This window comes from Anolis carolinensis, chromosome 3 (assembly GCF_035594765.1).
Source record: "Anolis carolinensis isolate JA03-04 chromosome 3, rAnoCar3.1.pri, whole genome shotgun sequence".
NCBI classification, from domain to species: Eukaryota; Metazoa; Chordata; class Lepidosauria; order Squamata; family Dactyloidae; genus Anolis; species Anolis carolinensis.
The window spans coordinates 14,298,353-14,320,738 of NC_085843.1; the positions used below are offsets into that span (position 1 = coordinate 14,298,353).

Here is a 22,386-nt window from a genome sequence, read left to right on the forward strand (position 1 = left end):
ACTTATATGAAATAACCCTTTCTGTAGCACTTGGCAGCTGATATTGTTTGACCATGATGCTAACAAAGACTCAATCTTGTCTTCTTCACCAAAGAGCCTATGCATGCAAGTCAAATAGCCACCTTCGAGAATCTTATACTTGAATGTGAACCTAACATAGAGAAGACGGATAAGAGGGACTTTAAAATGACCTCTAGAAAAACTTTCCAAGAATTCTGTTGGAATACTCACAAATCCTGCAACTTATTTATGGAAAAACACTAGATGATACACTCATTTCTATCCAAGTAGAAAATACCATTTCCTCCCCATAAAGCAAATGCAAGGTGCAGAACAATCTCTTTCTCCCAACATCACCATGGAGCAATCATTTAGCCTCATTTTTTAAACAAATAAGAAAAGTAGTATAAAACTGCATTAATTTTACTATAGATAGACCCAAAGGAAACACACAATATTTGGCACATGCCTAGGATTTTTCTGCACCACAGCTAGTATTCACTGGCCATTTTCAAAGCCAATAGACAAGCTCAGCCTTGGACTCACACATTTTAGCAGTCAAAAGCTGCTCGAATTGCAGCAACCAGAGAAAATGAGAAATAGCTGAATGTACATACCTAGCAGTGCCTGGAATAAACTGCTTTTAAAGATGCCCATCACTTTCTTAATGGCTCTTTTCAGCTGTTGCTCCTCTGGCTTTTTCAGCTTCTTACAATAGTCTTCCAGAAGTGCTAAAGCTCGATCCGTGTCTAGAAGAAATAACATTATTAAAAAGAAAAGTTAAAAGATCCACAAAATGGAATACTCAAAGCCTTAAAATTGCATGGGTTGTATTATACCATTAAACCAGAATATACGCAGGTGGTATATAAACCATACTGAAACTGCTTCTGACTGAATGGTGGAGTATTTAAACAATGAACCATAGTGTGTGTGTTGTGTGCAGAAGGTTTCAGAAAGGTTCAGATTTCAAAAGAAATTCCCATGCATGAGACTGGAAATTCATTGCAAAAGTTGAGGACCAATGGTCTGATTTAGCATAAGGCAGGCTTCACACAGTCATGTTTCTCTAACTTTGGGCACACTGCACTTAAGGCAGTTTGACACCATCTTAACTCCCATGGCTCAATGCTGAGGAGTTCTGGGATTTCACAGCATTTGTCACCTAAACACCACGCTGTCAAGCTGCTTTTAAACTGCATTAAGTTGTCATTGTAGATTAAAGGTCCTCAAATTATAGCCCACGGGCTACATCTGGCCCACCAAGGCTTTTACCCAATCCCTGCCCTAAACTGTATACTCACCTTTCCCGTTGCCATCATTTGCACCAGCATTTATTTTGGAAAACCAAAAATCTCCAAAACCTTTTGGAAGCATGACCCTTTTGGAGATTAATTGGCATTCATGCTATTTGGAATAATCATGACCTTTTGGAAAGGCATGACCTTCCTGTGAAGACTTAAATACTCATTTGAGTGAATCTTCTCCTTATTGGTAAGTATCCACTTGTATTCATGCAAGACAAATTAGGCTTCTGTTAGATACAGTAGAGTCTCACTTATCCAACTTAAACGGGCCAGCAGAACATTGGATAAGCGAATATGTTGGATAATAAGGAGAGATTAAGAAAAAGCCTATTAAACATCAAATTAGGTTATGATTTTACAAATTAAGCACCAAAATATCATGTTATACAACAAATTTTACAGAAAAAGTAGTTCAATACACAGTAATGCTATGTAGTAATTACTGTATTTACAAATTTAGCACCAAAATATCACAATGTATTGAAAACATTGACTACAAAAATGTGTTGGATAATCCAGAATGTAGGATAAGCGAGTGTTGGATAAGTGAGACTCTACTGTACCTGGTTATCTCTCTGAACCGTTAGGTACAAAGATATACCAAAGCATAAAATATATAGCAGATCTTCCAAATTGTTATTCCAGTTGCCCAAAATAAACATCTACTCTCCCATAAAATATATTGGTTTTAAATCATACTCTCAAGAGACCAAAAAATAAGTTAACATAATTGATTTCCTTACAAAACTTAATGTATTCAGCATACAGGTGCATTTCTTATTGGTTGATAGTTTAAACAATCTGTTCTCTAAACTATTCTGTTTTAGTCTCTTCTCTGTTGCATACAGACTAACATTCTCTTCAGTCTAATACAGTGGTTCTCAACCTTCCTAATGCCTCAACCCCTTAATATAGTTCCTCATGTTGCAATGACCCCCAACCATAAAATTATTTTTGTTGCTACTTCATAACTGTAATTTTGCTACTGTTATGAATAATAATGTAAATATCTGATATGCGGGAACTATTAAAACCGTGCCTGAATTCATTTGTGTTTTTATACTGCTTGTTGCTTGTTTTTTATTGTCTTGTTTCATATTTTAACTTGCTCACACTTTCTCTTTTGGGCTTGGCCCCATGTTAGCCGCCCTGAGTCCCTTCGGGGAGATGGTGGCAGGATACAAAAATAAAGTATTATATTATTATTATATTATTATTATTATTTTTCTTCACTGGATCAAATTTGGCACAAATACCAGCCAGTCCATGCTCCAGGAAATAATGCCCAACTGCTCACTGGAGAGTAAGATATTGGAGGCAAAGATGAAGTATTTTGGCCACATCATGAGAAGACAGGAAAGCTTGGAGAAGAGAATGATGCTGGGGGAAATGGAAGGAAAAAGGAACAGGGGCCAACCAAGGGCAAGATGAATAGATGGTATCATTGAAGGGACTGGATTGAAGAAGTTGAGGGTGGCCACGTCCAACAGGGAGCTGTGCCATGGGCTGGTCCATGAGGTCATGGAAAGTGACCTCATGGACCAGCCCACAACATAATAAACAACAACAACAAAGCAACAACAACAAAACTTACATTGACTTGCATACTGTCCCTATCATTCAATTGCATAACGAACACTTAATAATGTTTCTAGTTTGCCTCCCAGTCTTCCAACTAAATATTATGTACTTTCTAACTACATTTTCCCAGTTGCACATTTTGCATATAACTGCATGCTTTAAAAAAAAAACTCTCACTCTGTTCCAGAAACTCTGAACATTCTGGCTGGTTTAAATAGGAGCAAGCAGTCCTTTGGGTAGCTTTTTTAGGCTTTCAAGCTAAATGCTATGCATACTTTCTTGGAGGAATCTCTGATTAACATAGCTGAGCTTCTCTTGCACTGAACAAGCATTTTATAATGTTTGATATTCTGAATGTTTCTTGAATGCAATTAGATCAGATTTTGGAGTTTTCTGGTGACCTTGTGGCAAGTGTTTCAGAAGTGTCCGAGGGACTTCTAACTGGGATTGCAGTGCAACTCTGCAAAGTTAGAAAGGCGAGGAACTGAGTCAGTGCCAAAGGCCACTTTGGAAATAAATCAATAGACTAAAGTCTGCCATACAGAGAAGGTTATTTTAAGAGTACAGGAGTTCAATAGATAGGAAGTTATGCAGGAGATTATAGAGGTACACAGCTAATGGGAATGACTTGCATCAGCAATGCCATTGTTCCATAAAACTTTAACCTGCATAGCATTTATCAGACTTGGAAGATCTTTGAAGTCATCCAGACCAAACTTCTACCTTAGAAGAAAACCTGCCTCCTAATTAGATAGACAACTATGCAGGCAGTCCCCAAGTTATGAACATGATAGGTTCTGTAGGCTTGTTTTTAAGCTGAATTTGTTTGGAAGTCAGAACAGGTACATTTTTAAGTGTGACTTCAGCCAAACATATATATTTACCTTTGCATAGCATAGAGAAGAGTTAAGACCCCTGAGGTGTTTGTTTTGCCGTCTGTGCCCCTATTCAGAAGATTTCACCACACTTTCTGTCCCTGTGAGATTGGATTTTGAAATATGTGGCTTGTTGTGGAAACAAGGATTGGGGATAAAGGTTCAGTGGAGACACCTTTTCCCCATGATAATAACTCTTCCAGGAGTGGATTTCCCTTCCAAAGGGTAGATTGATCTCTCTTCCTTTTGTCTCACTTTGGTTCTTAACTAGGAATTGTTTGTAATTCGGGGACTACCTCTACTGTGTTGTGCATGTGGCTGCCTTTGAAAGGTAATTTGTTAATAACATGGTGGGGTTTGTTTTTCCTAGCTGTGTAATCCAAAATACATAGGTAAAGGTAAAAGTTTTTCCCTGACATTAAGTCCAGTCATGTCCGACTCTGGGGTTGGTGCTCATCTCAATTTCTAAGCTGAAGAGCCGGTGTTGTCCATAGACACCTCCAAGGTCATGTGCCCGGCATGACTGCATGGAGAGCCATTACCTTCCTGCCGGAACAGTACCTATTGATCTACTCACATTTGCATGCTTTCGAACTGCTAGGATGGCAGAAGCTGGAGCTAACAGCGGGTGCTCACTCAGCTCCCCGGATTCAAACCTGTGACCTTTCGGTCCGCAAGTTCAGCACCTTAGCGATTTAACACGCTGCATCATCGGGGTACCTCAAAATACATATGACCACTATAACCGTTGGAGAAAATGTGACTAATAGCAAACCCTATTAAAATGATAGATACCTGGCCCAAGAATATAATAAAATCAGATTGGAGAACCTAGAAAATTTCCAGAGAGGACATATTTTGTCAGATGCGGATAAATGAAACTGTGAGTACCAGAAACATGGATACATAAGTCATGCAGTTTTAAAATCAATTTTACTTACAAACTTCCTTTCAAAGGCAGCCACATGCACAACACAGTAGATGTAGTCCCCGAATTACAAACATCCAACTTACAAAATCAATTGTTAGATAGGCTATTAAGTTTTCAAACATTTTGTGGGTAGTTTTCCTGTCTGCTTCAAAATAATGTATTAAGATATAACTGGTAACATGTTTATTATTTCGGTAACAATTTTGCCAAGATCATTGCTTTTTTAAAATAACATAACAATTGGTAACACTATTAAAACATCAATGTTGGTAGCATTTACTTAATACTTTTATTTATTTTAATTTATAAATCTTTAGCCTCAGTCTTAGAGAAAAGGCAGGGTGCAACTAGAATAGTCAATGGATGTATAGATATATGGATGGATTGATTAATGGATACTCCTAGCATATTACCAGGGGAGGCTTTTTGGAGAATTTTTGCCCATGTCTGCATTTTAAATATACGTAGTTTTATGTAATGAAAAAGCCATATGACAAGGCAGTAACTTCTCAAAAGTATTGCTGTTTTCCAAACTGTCTATAGCACAGGCTGTAGCAGATCTGGTTCATTTGAGGGGATCATCAAGAATTGCAGAAAGATGATACATCTGTCCCTTTTCTGTCCCCAGAATCATTGACCTGAAAGATTGCGATTGCTGCATGTTTTCAAGTCGTAAATGACCATTCACTATAGTAATGTCACTTTCCCAGAACAGTAGGGCTGCAGTGAGTTTTCCGGGCTGTATGGCCATATTCCAGAAGCATTCTCTCCTGACATTTCGCCCACATCTATGGCAAGCATCCTCAGAAGTTGTGAGGTGTTGGAAACTAGGCAAGTGAGTTTTATATATCTGTGGAATGTTCAGGGTGGGAGAAAGAACTCTTGTCTGCCTGAGGCAGGTGTGAATGTTGCAATTGGCCAGCTTGATTAGCATTGAATAGCCTGGCAGCTTCAAGGCCTGGCTGTTTCCTGCCTGGGGGAATCCTTTGTTGGGCGGTTTAACTGGCCCTGATTATTTTTTGTCTGGAATTCCCCTGTCTTCTGAGAGCTGTGATTCCCCCAGGCAGGAAACAGCCAGGCCAGGTAAGAAGCCTAGAATTCCTATGGCTACATGCTGTCCATCCTAATTTCTATTTGATAGCTTTGATACAATACATAGAAACAAAACCCATACATATTTATCTCTCTCTTCTAAACTTTAAGAAATTCCAAGAACACAGTGCTTACTCAGTTCCATGCTCTTCAGAAGAAGGTCACCAAAAGCTTGTTGGCACAATGTAATACTGAAAAGTTTTTCAAATATACAGGCTGAGAAACAGCTGAATCACCCCAACAGAAAGATTTATTCCATACCAGATCTTTTGGACCAAAGCAACTACAGAACTGATCCTGCAATGCTGCAAAAACTTGGGGAAATAACAGTCACTTCTTCACATTTGTGGTCTGACTTTTGCAGATTTGATTATTCATGGATTTGATTTAAAATTCTTCTCTCCAGGAGTTTCTAGCTTCTCCAGTGTGACTCTATGGCCAACTTCCTCTAGACATGCTGGAGAATCTAGGGATCCTTACAGAGAAAATTTCATTAGGAATCTCTAGATCAGGCATGGGCAAACTTCGGCCCTCCAGGTATTTTGGCCGTCGACTTCTACAATTCCTAACAGCTTACAGGCTGTTAGGAATTGTGGGGGCTGAAGTCCAAAACATCTAGAGGGCCGAAGTTTGCCTATGTCTGATTTAGATCCTCCAGTGCAATTTTATCTTCAGCCTCCAGTGGAAATTGACCATAAAGTCGTGCTGGAAGACTTAGATATTACCAAAGGAGTGTTCTCACAGGTTAAAAAATAGCAATCTCTTCCTTCATGGCTTTTCACTTTCAAGGGGGTCCTGTGCCCCTAACATCAATGAATGTGGAGGGATGACAGTAGTTTGGGGAGGAAGGAATCCCCGCCCAGAAACCACTATCCACTGTCAAAATAAACGAATCTCGAGTGGTGGATGATAGGAGTGGACTATGGCGCATACACTGACTGCCCTGACTTCCTTGGTGTTCATTTGGCATCCCTTCAAAAGAAATGGAGAACACTGTCCCACCATCAGTGTGAAATAAAAGATGCAATTCCCGGCACTTTCCATGTTTGCAGCCTGAGATGGAGGAGCATCCTCTTTGCCTCTAGAAGCAATATGCTTTAGGATAGTTCAGGCATCTGAAATGCTTTCTAATCTCCAACTAATCTTATCTTTCTCAGACTCAACATTTCCAGCCAGTACTCTTGTTCCTTTCACAGATGCCTGGATTACCTCACTCTTCGCTTGGGATTCGTGTGGAGAGAGAAAGAGGCGTGTTGTTTTGCCAAAATCTCCCTCACTTTCCCTGAAGGATTTTGACTTATTTACTAATCTAAGTGTGCTAAAGATTTCAGATGATGTCTGGTCTTGCAAGCTAAGCAGGACTATCCCTGATTAGCATTTGGGTGGGAGACTGCCAACGAAGATCTGGTTCTCTTGTTTCAGAGGAAAGAACTGGCAGAACCACTTCCAAATATTTCTTGCTTAAGAAAACTATGAAATTTATGGGGCCACCCTATGTTGACAAGTGACTTGAAGACACATTCATATAGAACTACAATTTCCCAACAATAAAATATTCTATCAGAATTATGAAGTCAATCTCCAGCTTCATTCCCATCCAAGTCTATTACAATATGTTCAACTGATTAAGTACAACTTGCACACATCCACGCACACACCTTAAGACCATTTTCCTGCAGTGTTTAATGATTAAGCATGGAACGGCTTAAATATCCTTTGATGGATTAAAATTACGGCACTAATTAAGCTCAATGTCATGCCTATGCATGAGGTTTATTTGTTCATTGCCTTGGGAGCCATTGTGGGCTGGGAGGAGATACAGAAATATTGCTAATGAGTTGATTGATCTATATATATAAAAGGCTTTTGGCATCACGGCGACTCACAAAACAACAAAACCCAACACCCCCCAAACTCTAAAATTGGCAACACAATCCATCATCCCTGCCTCCAGTAAGTTACAACACAATCACACAAAAAACACAATCACAACACCAAAAAAAGGCCAAAACCCACAACAGGCAATGTGCCATGCTTTCTATATTTTGTAATATATATATATATAATACAAAATAATAAATACAGCCAGACATTGGAGCTGCAAGGATATTCAGTGCAATTCAACCACACCAATAAAAGATTAACCTTCGTAAAAGGCGACCAGGCTTTGAAACAGTGATACTACTCTGAAACTGACCAACCAAAGATTTCCCCTAGATAGCAAGCACCCAGGCTTTGAACCACCGAGGCTATTCATTACAATTCTACCCCCCTAAAAGGCAACTACCTAACCTTCCAAGCAGCAAGCCTATTCCTTTCTATTCCACCTCACCAAACAAGGATTCCCATAAGAAAATGGCCAGGCTTTCAGGCTACAAAGCTATTCACTGTTATTCCACCTACCTAACAAAGAATTCCCATACGCCACAGCAACGCGTGGCCGGGCACAGCTAGTTAATTAATAAGATGGTCATGTTTTGATTCCATGCTGAAAACCTCAACTGTAGACATGTTCACAAGAAAAAAACAAAATCCATACCTGGGCAATGCTTTTGTTACGATCAACAAACAAATTTGGGTGGCATTTTGGTCAGCCCAGCTAATGAGAAAACCATATTTGGTTATTGGTTTCAAACTACAATTATCCCTGTAATAGCAGTTAGATTGGTAGTGATAAATAGGTACTTTCCATATCTTGCTTTCTAGCAGTCCAATATCTTTCTAGTGGCACAGGACGAGAGCAAACTATTATTGCTTTTTTCCCCAGTTGATTGGCAATTTTGTTGGGCAGAATGCATCCTTCCAAATGTGATTGGACTGGACTTCACATCATTCTTAATTAGGCAAGCCAATGGTAAGGAATTCTGAGAATTGCAATCCAGCTACATCCCACAAAGCCCTATCCTGTTTCATTGATGTGATCCAACATCCTGTTTTGACTACTTAGTTTAGGTAGAATTCTCAGCCAAAAAAACTCTCGAGTTTCACTAAACTTCAAATCCCAGAATTTCACATAATGTCGCCATGGCACTTGACTATATCGTTGTAATAGTGTAGTGCAACAGGGTCAAATGTTAAGCAAAGTGAAGGAAGTAACTGGCACAGAACAATGTTGCTGTTGTTCTACAATATCTTCAAGAGTGCTGTTAAACATGTAAGGACGTTTCCCCCTTCATTTAGTGAGAATGGATAAACAACTCTTTCTCAGCTGTATTTACAGCATAGCTGTCCACTAGGGGCTTTAATGTGGGAAGCAAGCAGAATTCCGGGAAATGTAGTTTAGGGCAGGGCCTTTTGAATTCTCTGCCACGGGGGCCCTCCCAAACTACATTTCCCAGAATTCTGTTTACTGCCTTGTGCCTCCTCCTTCCTGAATGTTTTGGTGGGGGGAAACTCATGTTCATTCTCTAACATCATTCTGGATGTTTCGGTTGGCCTTCGGCGAGACAACCATCAGATAATCTGCCCTAGATGGTATTATACCCCTACCCCGTATTTTATTAGGCCCTTATTATCTATGCACATTAACTTATCATTTTATTCTTGCATAGCTGCTTCGGTCTCTCCACCTATGTAGTCGACAGAATTGCGCCTGGTGGTTGACTGATATTATTAACTGTTATAATACTCCTGTTTTATATTGTATTATTGTTTTTATCTTTTATACTGTGAATTGTATTTATGTTGTTGTTTCTCTGCTCAATTATGTTGGTTGGGTTTTGCCCCATGTAAGCCGCCCTGAGTCCCCGCAGGGAGATGGTGGCGGGGTATAAATAAAGTTGTTATTATTATTATTATTATTATTATTATTATTATTATTATTATTATTATAAAGGGATTTTGAGATAAAAGAAAGAGATCGTTGGGAGTTGAATCAACCCTGTGAGGTAGGTAAAGTTGAGAGACAGTAACTCCAAAGTTTATCTAGTAAGGTAAAGGTAAAGGTAAAGGTTTTCCCCTGACGTTAAGTCCAGTCGTGACCGACTCTGGGGGTTGGTGCTCATCTCCATTTCTAAGCCGAAGAGCCGGCATTGTCCATAGACACCTCCAAGGTCATGTGGCCAGCATGACTGCATGGAGTGCCATTACCATCCCGTCGGAGCAGTACCTATTGATCTATTCACATTGGCATGTTTTCGAACTGCTAGGTTGGCAGGAGCTGGGTCTAACAGCAGGCGCTCACTCCCGGGATTTGAACCTGGCACCTTTTGGTCCGCAAGTTCAGCAGCTCGGCGCTTTAACAGTGCGTGCCACCAGGGGCCCCTGATGGGTTTCGTCTTCTTCTTCTTCTTCTTCTTCTTCTTCTTCTTATTATTATTATTATTATTTCAAAGGCTGGATGGACATCTGTTGAGGGTGCTTTGACTGTGCTTGCTTTTTCTGCTGGCAGAAGGGGGTTGGACTGGATGGCCCCTGAGGTCTTCCAGTGAAATAGTACTGCTAAGTTTATGTTGGTTAAATTCCCTAAAAATCAGTGGATGTGCAAATCTTTCTGAAACTTAGAGGAAATGATGCCCTGGTTACGTTGTATCATTGAAAATAGAAATTTAAGGACATAACTCTTGCAGTTGTTTTTGTTTTTTTGTTTTTTAAATGTTCATAAAAACATTTTTAAATTTCCAAAAAACAGTCAATGTATGAAACATTCTGAAACTTTGGGGGTGGAGTAACAGTGGTAAATGTGTTCTACCATTGTAGCAAGTTTCATCCCAATAGCTCTTAAAATGAGGAAGAAAGGAGTCCCAGAAGCTTCCCTCTCTTGAAACATTACGTAATGAAAAAGTAACAAAAATCATTATAGTTACGATATGGACCCCTTACTTTACTTTAGAAACATTTTAGAAATAATTTCCCCCCTAATTTAGTGATGAATATTGAAACATTTTTTTTCATTGATTGCACAGGCCTACTGTCCACAAATGCCACTCTCCTTAGGTCTTAAAACATACACAATCAGCTCTCCATATCCACAGATTTAACCCCCAAAAAGGAAGTCAAAAGCAAACCTTGATTTTACCATTTTATATAAATCTCATTATTGAGCTATTACATATAATGTGACTTGAGAATCCACAGATTTTGGTGTCCACAGGGGATCCTGGATCCGATCCAAGGGATCACTGTATTTGTAATCAATGTGTAAAAATGTGCATCTGTTTTCATTCTGCCTGAATCAACATTAACTCAGTCAATTGACTGCAAGCCAAGCTCAAGCCTTGAAAACCACAGAATTGTATCATGTTTATAAACCAGAAACTCCTGGGACGAACTAGAGAGGAGAACAATCTAAAGATGCCCAAGAGATAATGCTTCCTCATAACCACAAGCATTGTAACCAACCATTTTCAATTATATAAATGGGTAAATTTCTGTGCATATTTACTTGGGACTAATGAATGAGATTATAATAGTCAAATATAAATATCCATCAATTAATACCAAAGTCAAGATTTTCCCTGTGATGTTCATGCACATCAGGATGCAGTTAACACTTACAATGAATCGCTGCAAGGTGGCAACTCTAAGCCATAACAAAGCAAAAAAGACTAACCAGCTAAAAGAACCGTAACTGAGAATATGCAACAGCATGCGCCCACTTTAATCTGATTATTCTAAACTCAAGCTAATGAGGTGGAAATTCTATCTGGGTTTTTGTACTGACTAAGCTGCAATCCAGCTTAATCAGAAAGAAAGTGCAATGCATTATAAATATGAGTTTACTCTTGGGCAGAGGTTTACATAATTTCTGTTTCCTTTCTGCAGGTTCACGTTCCATGATTTGACAATTGACACGGTCAGTGTCACTACCTGCATAGTCTTGCTTTCATGACTAAATGCAGATATTCCTCATCAGACAAAGGTGTCCAATTGCTTCTATAATGGAATGTACATATGGCTCAGAAACCAAAAGAAGTCTTTCCATAATGGCAGGGATGGACTGGGTGACCCTTGGGGGTCACTTCTAACTTTATACTGTGTGGATCATAATAAACTATGGCATGTTCTTGGTTCACCTTGTCTGTCTCCTGAGAAATCTGTATAAAGACCAAGTAGCCACAGTAAGAACAGATCACGGAACAACAGACTGGTTCAAGATTGGGAAAGGAGTACGACAGGGCTGCATACTTTCACCCTCCCTTTTCAACTTGTAGGCAGAACACATCATGCGACATGCGGGGCTTGAGGAATCCAAGGCCAGAGTTAAAATTGCTGGAAGAAACATTAACAACCTTAGGTATGCAGATGATCCCACTCTGATGGCCGAAAGTGAGGAAGAGCTGAGGAGCCTTATCACCAAGGTGAAAGAAAGATGAAAGTGCAAAAGCTGGGTTGCAGTTAAATGTCAAGAAAACCAAGATCATGGCAACCAGACTGACTGATAACTGGCAAATAGAGGGAAAAAACGTGGAGGCAGTGACAGACTTTATATTTCTAGGCGCAAAGATCACTGCAGATGTAGACTGCAGCCAGGAAATCAGAAGACGTTTACTTCTTGGGAGGAGAGCAATGGCCAATCTTGACAAAATAGTGAAGAGAAGAGACATCACACTGGCAACGAAGGTCCGCATAGTCAAAGCAATGGTATTCCCCATAGTAACCTATGGATGCGAGAGCTGGACCATAAGGAAGGCTGAGCGAAGGAAGATAGACGCTTTTGAACTCTGGTGCTGGAGGAAAAACCTGAGAGTGCCTTGGACCACAAGAAGATCCAACCAGTCCATCCTCCAGGAAATAATGCCCGGCTGCTCACTGGAGGGAAGGATATTAGAGGCAAAGTTGAAGTATTTTGGCCACATCATGAGGAGACAGGAAAGCTTGGAGAAGACCATGATGCTGGGGAAAATGGAAGGAAAAAGGAAGAGAGGCCGACCAAGGGCGAGATGGATGGACGGTATCCTTGAAGTGACTTGAAGGAACTGGGGGCGGTGACGGCCAACAGGGAGCTCTGGCGTGGACTGGTCCATGAGGTCACAAAGAGTCGGAGACAACTAAACGATTGAGCAGCAGCAGCAGCACATAATTCCTTTATATATTCAGAACTCAGACCATCTCTCCATCTTCCTTTTTCAGAACTTTTATCCCATCTGACTCTATCAACCTTGACAGCAGTAGCCCCCCATCAATTGCGTATTTCTTTGGGATTCTTCCAAATCATTCCATCATTGGAAAGTATTTCACATTGAAGAGGAAGCAAGCTTTTTCCTGCTGTCCTAGAGACTAGGACACAATGGAGCAATGGATTCAAATAGCATGAAAAGATATTCCAGCTAAACATTTGGAAGACCTCACCTGGAATACTATGTCTCATTCTGGGCACCACAATTCAAGAGGGATATTGACAAGCTGGACTAAAATGATCAGATGTTTAAAGTCCATGTCCTATGAGGAGCTGGGTCTGTTTAGCTTGCAGAAGAGAAGGTTGAGAGGAGAACTGATAGGCTTGTTTAAATATTAGGAAAAAATGTCATAAGGAAGAGGGAGCAGGTTTGTTTTCTGCTCCCCATGAAACTAGGACTAGGAGGAATGGGTTCAAATTACAGGAAAGGAGATTCCACCAGAACATTAAGAAGAACTTCCCGACATAAAAGCTGTTCAATGCTGCTGTGGAGTGTGGTGAACACTCTTTGGAGGCTTTTAAACAGAGGCAGGATAGCCATCTGTCGGGGGTGCTTTGATTGTGCTCTTCCTGCAATGGCAGAGAGTTGGGCTAGATGACCCACGTAATCTCTTCCAACTCTATGATTCTATTATTCCAGTTGAAGAGAGGGAGCCAAGGAAGACAAAGCCAATCCGTTGACACAGTTCTTAAACTGTGCACTCCACTTGATCATTAGAAGAGCTTGTCATCTAGGATTTTTGCCTTGTTTACTTTCTTCCGCTACCTTCGCACTCTTTCACACTCCCTTTTCCTCTTGTGCTGTGCCTTATTTGATTCATATTATGCCTTTCCACCAAAATGTGACCTACAACAGGTCACAGTGTAAATTAAATAAAATAAGATGTGGTCCCCTTGACATTAAGTCTAGTCGTGTCCAACTCTGGGGGTTGGTGCTCATCTCCATTTCTAAGCTGAACAGCTGCCATTGTCCATAGATGCCTCCAAGGTCATGAAGCCAGCATGACTGTATAGAGCGCCATTACCTTCCCGCCGAAGTGGTACCTATCGATCTACTCACATTTACATGTTTTAGAACTGCTAGGTTGACATAAGCTGGGGCTATCAACGGGAGCTCACTCCAGCGGATTTGAACCATTGACCTTCTGATCAACAAGTTCTGCACCTTAGCAGTTTAACATACTGCACCACCACAACTCCTACAAAAGGCATTGAACAATACATTAAATGGTAAGATTGCTTTAAAACAGTGCTTTCCAGTGCTTTAAACAGTGCTTTAAAACAGTGCTGTGGGCTATGGCACAGCAGTGGACCGCGATAATGAAAATCTGGTCCTTGAACCTCCTTCCTTTTTTATTTATTTAATTTATTTTATTTCCGCTCCTTTCTGCAGAGCTAAACCATTGCATTGGATAGACCACATCAGCTCTAGATTATTAAATATGGTTTTCTGTGGGCTAGCAAATGGCGACTACTGGATGGCATATGTTCTATTCCAGAAACCAGAGCTGATGTGGTCTATCCAATGCAGTTTTCTGAATCAGTGCCTCAAATAATCAGACCGAATCTAAAGTTGACCAAAAATTGATTCGTAACTCTTTTGGTACTAATTGGAGAGTGGTCCCTAGTCAAAGTGGGCCCTGGCCAAAAATGGTTGCGAACCACTGGTTTAAAACAATATAAAACACATATTCTGCATGAGCCTTCAAATCGCCTGTCAACATGTTTATTTATTTATTTGTTTATTTACAGCATTTATATTCCGCCCTTCTCACCCCGAAGGGGACTCAGGGCAGATCACATTACACATATAGGCAAACATTCAATGCCTTTTTAAGATAGAATAAAGACAAGACAAACATAGGCTCCGAGCCGGCCTCGAACTCATGACCTCCTGGTCAGAGTGATTCATCGCAGCTGGTTGCAGCTGGCTTGCTCTCCAGCCTGCGCCAGAGCCCAGGCTTCTTGTGTGTCTTCAGTTTTTTTCCAACCTATGACAACTCTAAGGCAAACTTCTCACAGGGCTTTCTTGTCAAAATTTATTCTGAAGAATTGCTTTTCTCTGAGGCTGAGAGAGTGTGACTTTCCCAATGTCACCCATAGAATCATAGAGTTGGAAAATACCTTGTGGACCTCCCAGTCCAACCCCCTGCCAAGAAGCAGCAAAATCGCATTCAAAGCACCCCCGACAGATGACCATCCAGCCTCTGCTTAAAAGTCTCCAAGGAAGGAGCCTCCATCATACTCCGGGGTGGAGAGTTCCACTGCTGAACAGCTTTCACAGTTAGGAAGTTCTTCCTCACGTTCAGGTGGAATCTCCTTTCCTGAAATTTGAAGCCATTGTTCCACGTCCAGGGCAGCAGAAAACCCAGTAAGTTTCCATGGCCCAGCGGGGATTCAAACTGTATCACATCCATTGAACACCATCCAGTTAAAGGCTAAAAGCCTGTCTGAATAAGAAAGTCTTCATCTGCCAGGAAAAGGAGACTAGAGAGTGGACCAATCCTCTGCAACCCTGAGGAAAGGATCTATTTACAACTGATCTGGGAGCCTGGGGAAAACATTAAAATAAATAAAACTCTCATGTATGGTGAAGTCCGTGCATCTTAAGCTTAGAGCTATGCCTATTGTTTTTGGAAAATCACATTAACTGAAACATACAAAACCCATTTCTTTTCTTTCCTCTTGTTTTTCAGACCCCAGTTGAAAGCATATCAGTTTGTACAAGCTTTCCAGGAATAATGCAAGGAAGTAATTTCCCTGTGTTGATGTTTCTATAGGCTTTATGGTACTTTAGCAAATATTTCGAATTTATGCTTTTACAAAGGTGTCATTTTAGATGTGTAAGTGATGTAGAGGCAGTTTGTGGGGTCTAGCGATGTGGTTTTAAGTAAGATTGTTAGCTCCCTTGAACTCTTGTGAGGAAGAACAGGGTATAAATCTACTTTAGAACCACATCTTTGCTAAGTAATGTGCTCTCTGTCTTTCAGGGATGTTAAATCAGTATTTGTTGGTGGATGCATCATTCTTCACAGTCTCCACTGGGATATTACAAAGAAATATAATGGCATTTGTGTCAATCTAGCTATCTTTGGAATACAAGACCCAACAATGCTGATTTAGGGATTCTAGTTCCATACATCAGGGGAAGACCTGGAGTGTATCTACGCTGTAGAATTAATGCAGTTCGACGCCACTTTAACCGCCATGGCTCAATGCTATGGAATCTCCTCCTATATTTATCCTCTAGACTGTACCACTATCTTATGACCCTGTTCCCCATGGTTTTTATTCTTATTTCTTTCTCACCCTGAGTTTTAACTTAGTGTTCATGTGGTCCACCCTGGTTTTTATTGCTTTTCTGATTTTGTGCTGAATTATGTATATTATTATCTATTGTATTGTTTAATTGTGTTATGATGTGTTGTTTTATATGTTGTTTATATTGTATTGTTCTGGGCATGGCCCCATGTAAGCCACCCCGAGTCCCCGTTGGGGAGATGGTGGCGGGGTATAAATAAAGTTTTTATTATTATTATTATTATTATTATTATTATTATTATTATTATTATTATTATTATTATTGGACCTGTAAATTTGGGAGTCCTTTAGCCTTCTCTGCCTGATGGTGCTTCACCAAACTATAGATCTCAAGATCCCCTAGCATTGAGCCATGGCAGTTAAAGTGGTGCCAAACTGCATTAATTGTGCAGTATAGATACAGCCCTAGTTTGAGAAAGAATGCAGTGATATCCTCATTCCATGGCCCTTCAGATTGAGGCTCATGAATATAAAGATACCATAGAGCTATCCATTCTATTGCTACCTGAGACTCATTCACACTACACAATTATAATGATATGCACCCATTTTAATTGCTACCTCTACCTTTGAAGGAATCCTGCCATTTATAGTTAGATATAGCTTTCTAGCAGACCCTCAGGATGCCATAGGATATTGCCATGGCAATTAGAATGGAATCATGATGCTTTAACTTGTAGAAGTTAACTGTGGAAAGGTCTCTTTGTCAGTATGGTAATGAATCTGCTCTGGTTTCATTCTCAGCTTGAAAGGAACCATCCAAGGTGCTGAAGCTGTTTGAAGGATAAGGCTCAACTTCTATAAAACAATAAGGAAATAAACTTTTGCATTGTGGCCATAGGATGTTGGATATAAATCCATTTCTCCACATTCTTGGTTTTGACTTTTGCAGATTTGGTTATTTACAGATTTGGTTTAAATGTTCTCCAGTATGACCCTATGGCCAACCTCCTCCAGTTATGTTGGAAGACCAAGACATTTCTAAAGATATTACCTCCCTAAAGAATGTCTAGGTTCTCCAATACAATTCCATGCTCAGCTTCCAGCAGAAGCTGTCCATAGAGTCATACTGAAAGACCTAGAAAGTTCCAGATTAAAAACATCTCTCAGATTAAGAAAAACAGCTATTTATTTATTCACGGTTTCCATTTTCATGTGGGCCCTGTGCTCCTAACGCCAGCAAATATGGAGTGAGTATTGTAGACACATTGGGGCAGGTTCTAATAAAGGCAACAAGAATGAGAACAAAACATATGAGGAAAGACTGCAACGTGTTCAACCTGGTGAATAAAAAACTGAGTGGGTGATACTCTTTAAATGACTTAAAGTGGTGGTTCTCAACCTGTGAGTCCCCAGTTTACCAACTGTTATGACTTCTAGGAGTTGAAGGCCAAAACATCTGGAGACTTACAAGTTGAGAACCACTGCCTTAAAGGATTTTAGTGAAAAATGAGACAGATTTGTTCTCTATTGCCCCAGAGGTTGAATAGTTTTGATTGAACATTAGAAGGAACTTCTTGACAGTAAGAGTGATTGGGCAATGGAACCAATTGCCTAGAGAAGTGATGGGATCTACTCTTCTCTTGGTCTTCCTTATTCAAGGAAAGCTACCTGCTGGCGATGTTTTTGCTAGAAACTCTGCACTGAAGAGAAGTTGGACTTCAATGAGGCCCCTTCCAATTCTATGAGTCTATTATTGTAAAACCACACCATCTACAACCAAGAGGTTGGTACTGACTAAAGGAACTCTTGATATGAAGACAATCAAATAATCATTGAGGCATAAAATCTGGAAGGTAGGAGGGGAGGAAAAAATAGCCTTCTGAGGACCAAACACAGTGACCACCATACAATGCTTGTTGCCTATTGCCTAGGAAAGTCAAGAAGCAGAATGGAGTATTTTGGGGAAGAGTGTGGCTGTTCAGGAGCCTTCAAGTTGCCTCTCGATTTATGGTGATCCTATGAACTTCATAGGGTTTCCTCACTCAAGGGGTACTCAGAGGTGGTTTTGCCAGTTCCTTCTTCTGAAATGCATCCCATAGAATCTAGTATTCATGGTGGTCTTCCATCCAGGTACTAACCAAGTCTGACCCCACTTAGCTTCCAAGATCAGATGAGATCAGTTGCCTTTATGGTATTTAGGCTTTTAGGTTGCAGATCTCTTTATTTTATTGTCTTATTTTATTATTTTATTGCATGCACGCTCCCTTACTTAATAGTAAGGGTTGTTTTTTTTGTAAATCAGTGGGATGCTATTTCAATTAAATCTGTGCTGTAGTGAGCCATAAATTCCACACACAGCTGCTTGCTCTTCTTTTTTCATCATCTGCACGGTTTTTTGCTGAGCATGCTCAACTTTGTCTAGGCTTTTATTTCTTGTTTTTAATTGAATTATATCATCATCATCATCATCATCATGTTTATTTATACCCCGCTTTATTTCCCTCCCAAAGGAGACTCAAAGCAGCTTACATTAAAAGTACGACCACATAGTTTAAAATATACAAATATGAGAACATTCAAACAGAATTAAACGTAACTGTGTTAAAAGTTCACAGTTAAAATCCATTAAAACATATTCAATGCTAAAGCTAAAATATTTCAAACTGTTTCAGTTCTATGGTTTCACTTGTTATGTGCCTTCAAGTCATTTCCAACTTTATGGTGACTCTAAGGCGAATCTATCATGGGATTTTCTTGGCAATCTGTGCTCACAGGTAGTTTGCCTGTGTGACTTTCCCAACACCACTCAGTGGGTTTCCATGGCTGAGAAGGAATTTGCACTTGGTCTCCAGAATCTAAGGGTACATCTACATGTAGAGATAATGCAGGGTTGTACCTTCAAAGCCTGGCCGCTTCCTGCCTGGGGGAATCCTTTGTTGGGAGGTGTTAACTGGCCCTGAATGTTTCCTGATTGATTCCCCTAGGCAGGAAGCAGCTAGGCTTTGAAGTTGCAAGGCTATTCAATGTTAATCAAGCTGGCCAATTACAACATTCACATTTGCCTCAAACAGACAAGAGTTTTTTCCCCCATCCTGGACCTTCCACAGATACATAAACCTCACTTGCCTAGTTTCCAACAGGCCTCACAACCTCTGAGGATGCCTGCCATAGAAGTGGGCAAAACGTCAGGAGAGAATGCTTCTGGAACATGGCCATACAGCCTAGAAAACTCACAGCAACCAAGTTATTCCTGCCATGAAAACCTTCGACTATACAGAGTTATGCAGTTTGACATTACATTCAATGTCATGGCTCAATGTTATGGAATCCTGGGATTTGTAGTTTGGTGAGGAACCAACACTCTTTGGCAGAGAAGGCTGAAGAGGGTAAAACTACAACTCCCGTGAGTCTACAGCATTGAGCCATAGCAGTGAAAGTGGTGCCAAACTGTGTTAATTCAACCATGTAGTTGCACGGATAGTATAACATTCAAACCGTTATATCATGCTGGCTCTCTATACTTTAACAATGGATTTTTGTATGTCTGTTTCTTAAATCTGTATCTGTTTTGATTTTTATAAATTGCTTGAATCCTATTTCTAGGACAAAGGGTTTTTCTTAGCATCAGTAGCCATCCTTGCACTTAAGTGCTTCTTACTCATCTGCTTATCCCGAAGACCAAGCAAAAAGCCCCAGGTCTCAATAAAATTGTTTATAATCACAAGCTGAATGTGAATTATATCAACAGTGGCATCCAGCACGGCTTCACAAAGGCTCAGACACTGCATGTCCTAAGAGAACCTGAAAACACCGTCAATAAAGCACAACCATTGCACCAGACCTTGTTAAGTCTGTAAAAACACGCAAATGCCATTATCAGACAAAGGATTGTTACCGGGAAGAGGATATGTTCTAGAAAAAAACACGCTGCCAAAATGTGCTGTCTTTCAAAACAGTTTCAGACCACCCGATGACTCCCATCTGGCAGCCTTGTAAATAGCTGCCTACGAAGACTGTAAAAGAGGAAGAAAAGCCAACAAATCCAAGCAAAGCAAAGCAAATTCCAATGCGTATCACGCCAAAGAAAATGGTTCTCCGTCCCTGACATTTACCACCCTTCTGTTTATTTTTAACTTTAACCGACAAGCAAAACATGCCTCTACATGGCATTCCTTCTCCTGTCATATTGCACATTGTCTCATTAAATACATGTATGCTTCCATCACCCCTTTCTTCCCCCCCTTTTTTTTAAGTATCTTTTTTGTGAAACCAACCACAGATTATAGAAATAGTTCCAGTTCTTCCTGGAAATAATTTTAGCCATCTGCTCAGTTATGAGAGCCATTGTGCCATGTGTTTTTGTCAACTGACTCTTTTCATAGGAGCAAGCAGCAAAGCTTTTCTTGAGCTGCATTACACAATGGATGGTGCAGCTAGGAGACTATGGATGCATCTGCACTGGAGAATGAATGCAGTTTGACACCACTTTAATTGCCATGGTTCGATGCTATGGAATCATAGGAGTTGTCGTTTTGCAAAGGCTTTAGCCTTCCCTGCCAAAGAGTGTTGGTGCATCAGTAATCTACAACTTCTGTAATTCCATAGCATCGAATCATGGCAATTAAAGAGGCATCAAACTGCATTAATTCTACAATGTATAACCACCCTTAGAAGGTTGACTCCTGTGGCTGAAACTACATAGCAAACAACAAATTTACCCTCTTAACATGTGCAGGAATTAAAATTTAAATGGCAAATAAATTATGGAGAATTCAGTCTTGCTTTCTAGCCTTCTGCTTTTTCCTGTAGTCTATCCCTTCAAATCATTTTGTTCAACTCATCAGCTCCGACAAGAAACACAAACTCTGCTCCTCAGATTCTACTGATTTTCTAGTTTCTCTAATTCATCTTGATAACAGAATTTTAGTTTTCATGCAAAAACGAAAGCTCTTCCAAGAGAAAACAGCTTTTCACAGGATCTGCCAACAGCCTGGCTATTTCTGTGTATTCTTTGACCCAGTCCTGTGTTAGCCCTACATTTTGCCAAAAAACAAAAATCTGAACTTCAATTCTAACAGTGCTGTTGAGAAACTCCCAACACATGAGTACGGACCTCAGATCAGATACATAGAAAATAGCATTCCTCTTTGGGTATATTTACTTTTATTTGCTTAGAAGCACAACCAGATCCATTCTGGAGAAAAGAGTGGCTCATTTTTTTAAAAAGAGAGAGAAAAAATAGTCAGTTTTCCCACCTACTTCTGAATTAATTTTAAAGTCCAAGGGGAATCTAGGGTGCATCTACACCAGTGGTTCCCAACCTTTGGGCCTCCACGTGTTTTGAACTTCTCCCAGAAATCCCAGTCAGCTTATCAGCTGTTCGTAACTGTGGAAGCTGGAGTCGAAAAAACCTGGAGGCCCAAAGGTTGGGAACTGCTGATCTACACCCTATAATTAATGCAGTTTGAAATCACTTTACTTGCCATGGCTCAATGCTATGGAATCACGGCAATGGCAGTTTTACAAGGTCTTGAGCTTTCTCTGGTAAACAATGTTGGTGCCTCTCCAAACTACAAATCCCAGGATCTCATAGAATTGAATCACTGCAGTTAATAGTGTCAAACCGCATTAATTCTACAGTGTAGAGCCAGACATGATCTGATAGTAATTTATTCATGATTTTTCATTTTCATGGGGGTCCTCTGCCCCTAACCATGCAAATGTGAAAGTCTGACTGTAGTGTCACTGAGATGCTTTCCTATTTAAATATTATCTTAAGCACACCTTACTTATGATTAGAAATGAATAGCCATTAATATCCATAAAATAATGTTTGGGTTATTTAGTTGCAGGGCTACTTATTCCTAAGTCTACAAGCTCTAAAGTAACTACGGACTTATACAATGCTTGTAAACCAGGTACCATTTTATAACGGATCTGTGCTTTTTACCCTCCAACATTTATCATTATGAAAATGTGGTCCAATGTAAGATTATGTTCAAGATGGCAAAAACTGGGAATAAGAAGGAATCCACACACGAAGCAGCAGTTTGCTTTTGCATGGACTCAGAGAAGGCAAGGTGGTGATGGTGATGATGAATATCCTTTCCTAAAAGTGACTCAAAGCAGCTGCTTTCTTCATCTCTCTGCTGCCAAGTGGAAGCAACTTCTCCATTTATCTTTCAGCTTGTAGTAAGCTAAGAACAATGATGGAAAGTG

The 22,386-nt window shown here is 40.1% G+C and overlaps 1 protein-coding gene and 1 long non-coding RNA gene across 14 annotated transcripts in view; both read right to left on the reverse strand.

Moving 5' to 3' along the window:
• LOC134297976 (uncharacterized) overlaps nucleotides 1–608 on the reverse strand; it is a 58,055-nt gene extending 57,447 nt beyond the window's left edge. The window contains exon 1 of the long non-coding RNA XR_010004930.1: nucleotides 3–608. This is a non-coding gene — a long non-coding RNA (uncharacterized LOC134297976). The remainder of the gene's footprint in view (nucleotides 1–2) is intronic.
• Nucleotides 1–22,386, reverse strand: part of dlg2 (discs large MAGUK scaffold protein 2) — a 1,295,060-nt gene that overhangs the window by 1,261,879 nt on the left and 10,795 nt on the right. For all 13 annotated transcript variants that reach the window (XM_062977087.1, XM_062977095.1, XM_062977092.1 and 10 more), the window contains one exon: nucleotides 618–749. In XM_062977087.1, the coding sequence (XP_062833157.1) occupies nucleotides 618–749 (132 nt within the window). The remainder of the gene's footprint in view (nucleotides 1–617; nucleotides 750–22,386) is intronic.